Raw genomic sequence first — 13,325 nt, forward strand, 5'->3', positions numbered from 1 at the left:
AGAGTGAAAAAGTTGGTTGAAAACTCAACATTCAGAAAATGAATATCATGGCATCCGGTCCCACCACTTCATGGGAAATAGATGGGGAAACAGTGGAAACAGTGTCAGACTTTAATTATTTGGGCTCCAAAATCACTGCAGATGGTGACTGCAGCCATGAAATTACTTTTAATTTCTTTCTAAAAGCAATTACTTTTAATTGCTTACTCCTTGGAAGAAAAGTTATGACCAACCTAGATAGCATATTGTAAAGCAGAGACAATACTTTGCCAACAAAGGTCCATCTAGTCAAGACTATGGTTTTTCCTGTGGTCATGTATGTATGTGAGTGTTGGACTGTGAAGAAGGCTGAGGGCTGAAGAATTGATGCTTTTGAACTGTGGTGTTGGAGAAGACTCTTGAGAGTCCCTTGGACTGCAAGGAGATCCAACCAGTCCATTCTGAAGGAGATCAGCCCTGGGATTTCTTTGGAAGGAATGATGCTACAGCTGAAACTCCAGTACTTTGGCCACCTCATGCGAAGAGTTGACTCATTGGAGAAGACTCTGATGCTGGGAGGGATTGGGGGTAGGAGGAGAAGGGGACGACAGAGGATGAGATGGCTGGATGGCATCACTGACTCGATGGACGTGAATCTGAGTGAACTCCGGGAGTTGGTGATGGACAGGGAGGCCTGGTGTGCTGCGATTCATGGGGTCGCAAAGAGTCGGCCATGACTGAGCGACTGTACTGAACTGAACTGAACTGAAAGTGAAAATCTGTTAGAAATACTGTTTTTTTTTTTTTTTTTTAGATATATCCAGATTAATGTATTGCCATCTCTGAGTTTTAAATGGATAAGTCTGATAGTTTGCAGACACCAAGGGACTAGAATGGTGAATGAAGAAAAAAACTTAAATTACCAAAGAACTTACTCCAATGGAAGGTAATCATGACTTTAATTAGCTGTGTAATCATAATCATCTCCAAGATGAAATTGAAAGTATAAATGGTCTCAAACACATGCACAAATGCCCCTCTCTTGAGGACATACATATTCACAGGCAGTTTTTGAAGTGGATAGTGCTCTCTGAGTTGCCAACTGACTCTCATTAAGGTTCTATTCCATTTAGACCTTCGAATAAAAGTCTTGTGTCTTAAAGTTGAAGTAACAAAATCATTTATTTAAAATACGTGAGAAATATAACTTTATTCATAGAAGATTTTGAAAATGGTAATTGCTGATGTCTCTCAGCAAGGATAGATTTTTACACAGTGAATAAAATGAATTTTTTATTGTCTCAGACTCTGATGTATGTTCAGGAACCCGCTGTTTGGATAAATAGAGAGTCATTCCTGACTTAAACTGAAACATGACTAATGAATCTAATGTGCACTGAATTTTGGCGAAATACCTGACAGAGGCAGCAGTGGGAATCAGGTCCTTGGAGAAAATAGGATGCTGCCATTTTATTAGACACATTCCAAGAGTAAAATAATAATGTCCTGATGTAAACGTATTTCTGGATACTCTTCAACCCATAGACAACAAAGTATTAAGAAAACACAACAAAGTGGCTTTATGTCTATGTTTTCAATGGAAAAATATTTACACAAGTACATTATATATATATATATGAAAGTTGTATACTTATGGTCAATTTCTAAGCCAAAAACTGTAAATATTTACATGCAAAATATATTTTTTTATTATAATTTTTCTGTATTGTACCTCTTATGGATAAATAGTTATTTAATAAAGCTTCTCATATTTAGCTATTATAAAAGTACATATTATGTTCTATATAAATGTCTTTTATTTCCTTAGTTTATTTTATCAGAAAAGGAATTTCTGAGGCAAAGGCCTTACATTTTAGAATTTTGAAGTGTATTGTCATATTTGGCTTCCAATTTGTAATATTACTTACATAATACAAAAGTGTCTGGGTCTGTCTTTCACATTGTTGGGATTATGGGTTCTGAAGGAATTCCATCCTTATTTTTTTGCTTGAGTTCTGAATCAACTAGAATGAAGGTAAGTAAATGGAGATGAAAATACCAGTTTTATATAGAGGTATTGAAAACTTAGCTTTGAATATCCCGTAAAAAAATCTTGAGTTATATCTCTAGGTAGGCAGTGCTAGAAATCCACATCTGCCCCACCACCTGGGATAGATCCTTTTGCTAAATGACTTCAAAGAGTATGAAATCTGTCTGTAGACAGTACATGACAGGAAATGGAATAGGATGGATCTAATACAGCATATCCTTGTTCAAAATCCACCCATTATGCCAATAGGTAGGAGGCAAGTCAGGGGTTGGCAGAACTAAAAGACTGAGAAAAATGTCCAAATCTTAGAAATAAAGAATGAAAGTGATTGCCTGTCTTTGCAATCTGATTGTAAATAGGTTCATCCAAAAATTATTTAATATACAGTAAAATATGTAGATATTTGACTGTACTATATATTCCAGACTCTGTGAAGTGGCAAATTAACTAATGATACCCTAAAGGTTACAATTTTATCATATGATGTTAACCAGTCCAATATATATTAGGTATTTTCAGTTTCTAATATATATTGAGCAGTAGTCTTTTGATTATATATTTATTCCTTGATTTCTCCTCTGGAACAGCAGACTTACCATCTTACTTGTCCTACTATTTAAAATAGAAGAAAATATTTTGCATGTGTTTATTAAATAATTGTATGCCTCATATTTTTTTAATTCTAGGAAAATTATTTCATAATAGAATAAACATTCATTTGGAAAAAATATAATGAGTAGGGACTATGTATTTCTTCCTAATATTTGCCACATTCCTATCCTAGTATCTTCTCTTAATCAGATCCACTTACTCTTAAGCCTTTGGTTAACAACACCTATCATTATATCCCTCAAGTGAGAAAATCAGTTCTTTTTAAAATAGAACAAATTCTATCTTTCCAGTTTTATATTTTCCCATTGTCAGTTCTTTTGAATATTTTTCTGGGCTTATGGTAAACATCTTAGAATTTAGTCAAAATCAGGTTACTAAATAAATTACCAAGGTTACTCTAAACCTGTAGTTAAAACTTTATTAGTACTTCCTAATATTTTCCAATACCATGTTTAGATATGTTATCTAATGCAAGTCATCTAAGATCAAGTAAGATCATTACTTTGCCGACAAAGGTCTGTATAGTCAAAGCTATTGTTTTTCCAGTAGTTGTGTATGGATGTGAGAACTGGACAATAAAAAAGGCTGAGTGCCAAAGAATGGATGCCTTTGAACTGTGGTGCTAGAGAAAACTCTGAAGAGTCCCTTGGACTGCAAGATCAAGCCAGTCAATCCTGCTGCTGCTGCTGCTAAGTCGCTTCAGTCGTGTCTGACTCTGTGCGACCCCATAGACGGCAGCCCACCAGGCTCCCCTGTCCCTGGGATTCTCCAGGCAAGAACACTGGAGTGCGTTGCCATTTCCTTCTCCAATGCAGGAAAGTGAAAAATCAAAGTGAAGTCGCTCAGTCGTGTCCGACTCTTAGCAACCCCATGCACTGCAGCCTACCAGGCTCCTCCATCCATAGGATTTTCCAGGCAAGAGTACTGGAGTGGGGTGCCATTGCCTTCTCCGCCAGTCAATCCTAAAGGAAATCAAACCTGAATATTTATTGGAAGAAGTGATACTGAAGCTTAGGTTCCAGTACTTTGGCCACCTGATGCAAAGAGCTGATTCATTGGAAATGACCTTGATGATGGGAAAGATTGAAGGTAGGAGGAGAAGGGGACAACAGAGTATGAGATGGTTCAACAGCGTCACCAACACAATGGACATGAGTTTGAGCAAACTCCGAGAAATAGTGAAGGACAGGAAAGCCTGACATGCTGCAGTCCATGGTGTTGCAAACAGTTGGACATGACTGACTGACTGACTGAACAACAGCAAAGATCAAATGATGGTATAGATACACTAGTAATAAAAGACCATAACTTAAAGATAAGTCAAATTTCGATGTTTAAAAACTCTAACAGGGTATAGGTTCTTACACTGTATAGGTACAGAGTTCTTAGATTGTAGTCCTAACATGCTATTTTGTGAAACAAACTTCTCTAGTGTTAAAGTGTTAGTTACTAAGTCATGTATGAGTCTTTGAACCCCATTGACTGTAGCCCACCAGGCTCCTCTGCCCATAGGACTCTCCAGGCAAGAATACCGGATGGGTTGCCATGCCCTCTTCCAGGGGATCTTCTAGGTCCAGGGATTGAATCCTGGTCTGCTGCATTGCAGGCAAATTGTTTTCCATCTGCATTTCTAGGGAAGTTCTAATTTCTCTAATCCTAAATGTGTTAAAAGTATAAAGATGATTACAAATTCTTCCTCCCCAGTTTATAATTTTGTCAGCATCTCTTATTGGAAGATGTGGTTGATATACAATAATGTACGTGTTTAATGTATACAATTTGATGAGTTTGTACTTATGCTGCATCAGTGAAACCATCACCACAGTCAAGGTAGAGGACAATCCATCAGAACTTTATTTTCAAGTAAGGATAGTTAATGTTTGTGTAGAATTTGGATTTTTTTCCCCAAAATCTAAAGCTTAACATTCAAAAAACTAAGATCATGCCATCCGGTCCAAACATTTCATGGCAAATAAATGGGAAAACAGTGGAAACAGTGGCTGAATTTATTTTGGGGGGGCTCCAAAATCACTGCAGATGGAGACTGCAGCCATGAAATTAAAAGATTCTCACTCCTTGGAAGGAATGTTATGACCAACCTAGACAGCATATTGAAAAGCAGAGACATTACTTTGCTAACAAAGGTCCGTCTACTCAAGGCTATGGTTTCTCCAGTAGTCATATATCGATGTGAGAATTGGACTATAAAGAAAGCTGAGTGCCTAAGAATTGATGCTTTTGAACTGTGGTGTTGGAGAAGACTCTTGAGAGTCCCTTGGACTGCAAGGAGGTCCAACCAGTCCTTCCTAAAGGAGATCAGTTCTGGGTGTTCATTGGAAGGACTGATGTTGAAACTGAAACTTCAATACTTTGGCCACCTGATGCAAAGAGCTGACTTATTTGAAAAGATCCTGATGCTGGGAAAGATTGAGGGCAGGAGGAGAAGGGTATGATAGAGGATAAAATGGTTGGATGGCGTCACCAACTCAATGGGCATGATGAGTTTGGGTAAACTCCAGGAGTTGGTAATGGATAGGGAGCCCTGGCGTGCTGCAGTCCATGGGGTTGCAAAGAGTCGGACATGACTGAGTGACTGAACTGAACTGAAAACCTGATGCAGTATCCTCTATATTGGATTCCTTCAGAATTTTAAAAATACGAGTCTAACTTGCCTACTTTTAAAGATTCTGAAGTAATAATAAAGCAGGGAATTTTATTTATTTATTTATCTATTTATTCTTCATTCTAAGCTAAAACAAATTTACTAAAAACCCTCAATCTTTTTAACAGTTATGCCAGAAAATGTTAATTTTCAGAAATATTTGTTTTTCTAAAAAAAATTCTCTATATATTTAAATCCTGTAAGCTGTTTTCACTGTTTCAGACACTGCATATTCAACCTTCTAATTCCCTCCTTATATTAATATATATTCTTTGTTACTTAAGGCATCTTCAAGAATATGCCTCATTATGTTTCTTAGCTATAAAGAACATTTTATTATTTTTTATTTTAGGTTTGATATACTGGTGATAAATTCACTTTGATTTTTTTCTGGAAAATTCTGTTTTACTTTTTAAAAGTTTGGTATATAACACATTACAATGAGGGCACATCACCAGGTCTTCCTGTTTCCCATAGCACTGATAAGAGTCTCTTGTATACAGTTTTTTTTTTTTAATGTATAAATATGTTATTTGTGATAATATACCTAAGATTTTAATTGCTGATGATGCAGTGTATTTTACAAAGTGCATGTACCAATTACATTCCTGTGGAGAGTGTATAAGAATTCCAGTTTTTCACCATCTCATTTGGACTCTTTGTGGGTACCTACATGTGTGTTTGTAGTCATGTTATTTTCATATACTTACTTCCCAAATATATATTTATTTGGCCAGACCATGCATGAGGCATGCAGGATCTTAGTTCCCGGACTAGGGATTGAACCCTGGGCCCTCAGCAATGAAATCACAGAGTCTTAATCACTTGACCACCAGGGAAGTCCCAAAATATCTATTTATGTGAGGTACATGTTTTAGATATTTTGCTCATTTTCTTTGCTTTTCAAATCAGTTTTATTTAGATATAAATTATATACAATGAAATGCATCCATTTTAACTGTAAATTTTGAGAAATTTTGAAAAATATAGCCATCCAAGTAATTACCACACCACAAGATATATAATATCTCCCAAATCCCCAAAGCATTCCCTCATCAGTATATAGCTCACTTTGATCTCATTTAATAACTGACCTGCTTTTTGCCCCTACTGGTTTGTTTTTCCCTTTCTGGAGTGTTAAATTTAGGAAACACAGCATGTACTGTTTTGTGTCTGATAACTTTCACTCAGCATAATCTTTCTGAAATTTTCTATCTTATTTGTCTTAGCAGTTTATACCTTTGCACAGTTGAGTGTTTTTTTTTGGTTTTTTTTTACTATTTTTATTTATTTATTTTTTGTTTTTTTTTTAATATAAATTTATTTATTTTAATTGAAGGCTAATTACTTTACAATACTGTACTGGTTTTGCCATACATCAACATGAATCCACCACGAGTGTGCACACATTCCCCATCCTGAACCCCCCTTTTTTAATTGTATGAATAAACTAAAATATGTTTCTGTGTTTATTTTTAAACAAGTATTTGACATATTTGCAACTCTGAGCTTTATGAGTTAAATGGCTACAAAAAATCATGTATATCATTTTGGGGGATGTCAATTGCCATTTTTCTTAGGTAAATAGGAGAGTAATAGCTGAGACATACGGTGACTATGTTTAACTTTTTAAGAACTTGCCAGAATGTTTTCCCAAGCAGTTGTTTCACTTCACATATGCCCACCAGCACTGAATGATAGTTCCAGTTGCTCTCTGTGCTTGTGACTTACATTGTCAGTGTATATTGTGACAATTGTGGCCATTAGAGTGAATATTTGATTCATTTCAATTTGAATATTCTAATGATAATGATTTTGAGCTTCTTTCCAAGTTCCTATTGACTATTCTTATATGCCAAAGAATGCTCAAACTACCGCACAATTGCACTCATCTTACACGCGAGTAAAGTAATGCTCAAAATTCTCCAAGATAGGCTTCAGCAATATGTGCACCGTGAACTTCCTGATGTTCAAGCTGGTTTTAGAAAAGGCAGAGGAACAAGAGATCAAATTGACAACATCCGCTGGATCATTGAAAAAGCAAGAGAGTTCCAGAAAAACATCTATTTCTGCTTTATTGACTATGCCAAAGCCTTTGACTGTGTGGATCACAATAAACTATGGAAAATTCTGAAAGAGATGGGAACACCAGACCACCTGATCTGCCTCTTGAGAAATTTGTATGCAGGTCAGGAAGCAACAGTTAGAACTGGACATGGAACAACAGACTGGTTCCAAATAGGAAAAGGAGTACGTCAAGGCTCTATATTGTCACCCTGTTTATTTAACTTATATGCAGAGTACATCATGAGAAATGCTGGACTGGAAGAAACACAGCTGGAATCAAGATTGCCGGGAGAAATCTCAATAACCTCAGATATGCAGATGACACCACCCTTATGGCAGAAAGTGAAGAGGAACTAAAAAGCCTCTTGATGAAAGTGAAAGTGGAGCGTGAAAAACTTGGCTTAAAGCTCCACATTCAGAAAACGAAGATCATGGCATCTGGTCCCATCACTTCATGGGAAATAGATGGGGAAACAGTGGAAACAGTGTCAGACTTTATTTTTCTGGGCTCCAAAATCACTGTAGATGGTGACTGCAGCCATGAAATTAAAAGACGCCTACTCCTTGGAAGGAAAGTTATGACCAACCTAGATAGCATGTTGAAAAGCAGAGACATTACTTTGCCAACAAAGGTTCGTCTAGTCAAGGCTATGGTTTTTCCTGTGGTCATGTATGGATGTGAGAGTTGGACTGTGAAGAAGGCTGAGCGCCAAAGAATGGATGCTTTTGAACTGTGATGTTGGAGAAGACTCTTGAGAGTCCCTTGGACTGCAAGGAGATCCAACCAGTCCATTCTGAAGGAGATCAGCCCTGGGATTTCTTTGGAAGGAATGATGCTAAAGCTGAAACTCCAGTACTTTGGCCACCTCATGTGAAGAGTTGACTCACTGGAAGACTCTGATGCTGGGAGGAATTGGGGGCAGGAGGAGAAGGGGACGACAGAGGATGAGATGGCTGGATGGCATCACTGACTCTATGGATGTGAGTCTTAGTGAACTCTGGGAGTTGGTGATGGACAGGGAGGCCCGGCATGCTGCGATTCATGGGGTTGCAAAGAGTTGGACACGACCGAGCAACTGATCTGATCTGATCCGATTGACTATTCATGTGATTCCTTTATGAAGTGTCTACTAAGTTTTTTTGTCATTTTTATTTGGTAATTATCATTTACCTGGTAATTATAATTTATCTGGTAACTATAGTGCTGGCTTAAACTCACCATTCAAAAAACTAAGAGCATGGCATCTGGTCCCATCACTTCGTGCATATAGATGGGGAAACAGTGGAAACGGTGACAGATTCATTTTCTTGGGCTCCAAAATCACTGTGCCATGAAATTAAAATCTATAGCCATGAAATGCAAAGATGCTTGCTCTTGGAAGAAAAGGTATGACAAATCTAGACAGTGTGCTAAAAAGCAGAGACATCACTTTGTCAACAAATATCTGGATAGTCAAAGCTGTGGTTTTTCTAGTAGTTATGTGACATGAGAGTTGCATCATAAAGAAAGTTGAAGAATTGATGCTCTTGAACTGTGGTTCTAGAGGAGACTCTTGAGAGTCCCTTGGACTGCATGGAAGTCAAACCAGTCAGTCCTAAAGGAAATAAACCCTGAGAATTCACTGGAAGTATTGATGCTGAAGCTGAAGCTCCAACACTTTGACCACCTGATGCAAAGAGTTGACTCATTTGAAAAGGCCCTGATGCTGGGAAGGATTGAAGGCAGGAAGAGAAGGGGGCTATGGAGGATGAGGTGGTTGAATGGCATCAATGACTCAATGGACAAGGGTTTGAGTCAACTCCAGGAGATGGTGAAGGACAGGGAAGCCTAGCATGGTACAGTCCGTGGGGTCACAGAGCTGGACACAACTGAGTGACTGAACAAAAACAACAACAATTATCACTGAGGTTTGATAACAAATTGTTAAAGATATTTGCATGTGTCATCATAAGGAGTGTTGATCTACAATTTTATTCTTGTAATTTCTTGGCCTGGTATTTGTATCAAGTTTATATGGATGTCATAAAGATTGAAAGGTGTTATCTTTTGTGTGTTCTGTAACAATTTGCATAGAATGTGTTATTTGTCTTTTGATAGTATTCATCTACATGATTTTGAGTCAACATGATTTTGGAGTTTTCTTTGTGAAAAGATTTCTAAATATTAATTTAATTTCTGAAACAGAAAGAAAGGTAATAAAAGAAAGATTCTCTATTTATTTTTGAGTTAGGTTTGTAATATTTATCTTTCAAGTAACTTTTATATTTCATCTAAGATGTTAAAAATATTGGTTTAACATTGCCAATAATCATCTCTTATTGATATGTTAATATGTGGAAGCTCAACAGACTGACAATAACTAGACATATTGTGGTGATGATTTTATCATGTATAAAAATATGGAGTCACTGTGCATTTGAAGGAAATAAATAGAGTATATCAATTATAATTCTAAAACAGGAAAGACTTCTCTATGCCAATAATATAAAATACCTGGGAATATGATTTTAAAGAAGCAAAAGGAATGACTTAAACATGGTAGGTCGGTTAAAGAATTAAAAGTGATATATTTTGTTCTTCATAGAGCAGTGTTCAATAATTAGTTATTCAGTATGTGAATGGAAGGGAAAATTAATGATTAAGTGGCTCTGAAGTCAACCTGATTGGTCTACAAGCTAAAAAAAATATGAAGTTCTATCTTAAATTTGTGAAAATGAGATAGATATGCACTTTTTGAGCTGGCCTATTGACAGATACTTTTTACTATCTTAAGAGAAATGCAATTTTTTTGAGTGAGCCATCAAAGGCTTGTTTAACTTGCTTATTCCTCAGAGTATATATAAAAGGATTCAACATTGGTGATATGGAAGAAATAAGCAGTGATACACCTTTGTTAATATTTACCTCTTCTTTTGCAGATGGTTTGATATAGATGAAGATGCAACTGCCATAAGAGATGGAAAGTACAATCATGTGGGAAGAACATGTAGAAAAAGCTTTTTTTCTTTGTTGAAGAGAAGGGAATTTTAGAATTGTCCTTATGATGTAAATGTAGGAGAGAACTACACAAAGAAGAGTGATGATGAGGATGAGTACGGAACAGGCTATAACCATCTGCTCAATTAACCATGTGTCTGAGCATGAGATCTTCAGGAGAGGTGACACATCACAGGCAAAATGGTCAATGATGTTTGAATCACAGAATTCCAGATGAAAATCTAAGCTGAGTGGTGGGAGGATAGTCATAAGTGCCGCCATCCAGCAGCAGATGACCATTGTTTTGCACAGTTTGTTGCTCATGATTGTCATATAATGCAAGGGTTTGCAGATGGCCACGTAACGATCATATGACATGGTCGCCAAGAGAAAAAATTCAGTTACCCCAAAGAGATCGGTTAAAAATAGTTGTATGAAACATGCCTTATAGGTAATCACTCTATCCCCAGTTGATAGATTGTAGAGGAATCTTGGAATACAGGTGGTTGTAAACAAGATTTCTAAGAAAGAGAAATTTTGGAGAAAAAAATACATGGGTGTTTTAAGGTGGGGATCCATCAGGGTTAGGGTAATGATGGTCAGATTTCCAGTTATACTCAAAATGTAGGTGATAAATAGAAAAATAAAGAGTAAAATCTGCAACTGAGGATCATCTGTCAGTCCCAGAAGGATGAATAATGTCACTGTGGTGTGATTTCTCATTATTGACTCCTGGATTTTGCCAAACCTACCTGTAAATGTCAGAGAGATTTGAACTGCAGAATTCAATGATGAAAACAACCAATGATGAGAACTCTCTTGCTTATTTGACTCATCCAACATCCATGGGCTTTACTTGTTGATCTAAGGAATACATTTCTTGTTTTACGTGAGCTGAATTTCCCCATCTACTTGTACCTAATGATCAAATGAAGCTTTTAAATATGTTTTAATTGCTGACTTACAGCCTAACTTTTCTTTTAGTAAACTCCCAAATTAATTTATAATTAATTAAGCATTTAACTTTTAGCCTGGGTGGTATATTAATTACATTAATTTTTCATTTTGTATATTATAGATATTTTTATATGGTGAAATGTTTCCTTTAACTCATGAGATAAATTAAAAAAATATTAACTTCAATTTCATTCCTTTGCTTTATAATTTGGGAAATGTTAAAATCCTAAAATAAAATTTTGTGTGCTCACTTAGTCGTGTCTGATTCTTTGTGACCCTATGGACTGTAGCCCACCAGGATTCTCTGTCCATGGAATTTTCCAGGCAAGAATACTGGAATGCCTTTTCATTTCCTCCTCAAGGAGATATTCCTGGCCCAGGGATTGAACCTCCATCTCTGTGTCTCCTGCCTTGGCAGGCAGGTTCTTTACCACTGTGCCACCTGGGATTTTAAACTTTCAGTTTTATCTAAAACATAAATTTTGCTTTCTAAAGATTGAGAATTCATTATAACGGCAAAACATATCTTTATTCTAAAGCATTTGCATTTGTAATCTTAAGTTTAAAGTGTAAGATAAACTACCTGTATCTTGAATCTTCTCATTGGATAACACTGTGTAGTACAATCTGCCTATTTTGTTACACGGTTCATCACATTGTGAGGTAATGCTGAGTGCAATGAATGAACTGCTGAAGGATGTAAAAGGTGTACTTTGATGCTTTCATTTAACACTCAGATTGAAGCACATTTACATGCTCTATTATGGTTAAAAAGTCAATACAAAAGTTGATGAATATCCTCACCAAGAAACTCTCTTTACTCCATTTTCATTTCTTTCAAGTCCACATTTTTGCCTTTACTTTTTCATGTTGCATTTTTTCTCAGACATTTACTGTCTAGATTTGAACCTCAATAGACATTATAAAGCACTCCATCATGTATCTTCCTGGGACTTACTTCAATCTAAGTCATATATTCATATAATTAAATATAATCATAATACTACATGCCTTATGAAGCATCACTATGAACAAAGCTAATGGAGGTGATGGAATTCCAGTTGAGCTATTTCAAATCCTAAATGATGATGCTGTTAAAGCACTGCACTCAATATGACAGCAAATTTGGGAATCTGATCAGTGGCCACAGCACTGGAAAAAGTTCAGTTTTCATTCCAATCCCAAAGAAAAGCAATGTCAAAGAATGCTTAAACTACTGCACAATTGCTCTCATCTCACATGCTAACAAAGTAAAGCTCCAAATTTTCCAAGCCAGGCTTCAGCAGTACGTGAACCATGAGATTCCAGATGTTCAAGCTGTATTTAGAAAAGGCAGAGGAACCAGATATCAAATTGCCAACATCCGTTAGGTCATATAAAAAGCAAGAGAGTTCCAGAAAAAAACATCTATTTCTGCTTTATTGATTATGCCAAAGCCTTTGACTGTTTAGATCATGACAAACTGGAGAAAATTCTTCAAGAGATGGGAATACTAGACTACCTTACCTGCCTCCTGAGAAGTCTGTATGCAGGTCAGGAAGCAACAGTTAGAACCAGACATGGAATGACAGACTGGTTCCATATTGGGAAAGAGTGTGTCAAGGCTGTATATTGTTGCACTGCTTATTTAACTTATATGCAGTGTACATCATGCGAAATGCCAGGCTGGATGAAGCACAAGCCACAAACAAGATTGCCAGAGAAGTATCAATAACCTTAGATATGCAGATGACATCACATTTATGGCAGAAAGAGAAGAGGAACTAGAGAGCCTCTTGATGAAAGTGAAAGAGGAGAGTGATAAGGCTGGCTTAAACCTCAACATTCAAAAGACAAAGATCATGGTTTCTGGTCCCCTCATTCCATGGCAAATAGATGGAGAAACAATGGAAACAGTGATAGACTTTATTTTCTTGGGCTTCAAAATTAATGCAGACGGTGACCGCAGTCATGAAATTAAAAGACACTTGCTCCTTGTAAGAAAGTTTTTGACCAATCTAGACAGCATATTAAAAATCAGA

General features: G+C 36.6%; 1 protein-coding gene across 1 annotated transcript; it reads right to left on the reverse strand.

The window, feature by feature from the left end:
- Nucleotides 1-10,134: 10,134 nt before the first annotated feature.
- Nucleotides 10,135-11,307, reverse strand: OR6C268 (olfactory receptor family 6 subfamily C member 268). The gene has a single exon (XM_002687460.4). It carries the CDS (start codon nt 11,188-11,190, stop codon nt 10,135-10,137), a length of 1,056 nt encoding a protein of 351 aa, XP_002687506.3. The 5' UTR covers nt 11,191-11,307.
- Nucleotides 11,308-13,325: the final 2,018 nt, after the last annotated feature.

The sequence above is a fragment of the Bos taurus genome, chromosome 5 (genome assembly GCF_002263795.3).
Source record: "Bos taurus isolate L1 Dominette 01449 registration number 42190680 breed Hereford chromosome 5, ARS-UCD2.0, whole genome shotgun sequence".
NCBI classification, from domain to species: Eukaryota; Metazoa; Chordata; class Mammalia; order Artiodactyla; family Bovidae; genus Bos; species Bos taurus.

Excerpts from the sequence above, each read along its gene's own strand:
- OR6C268 (XM_002687460.4), bottom strand. The coding sequence starts at position 11,190 with ATGTTGGATGAGTCAAATAAGCAAGAGAGTTCTCATCATTGGTTGTTT.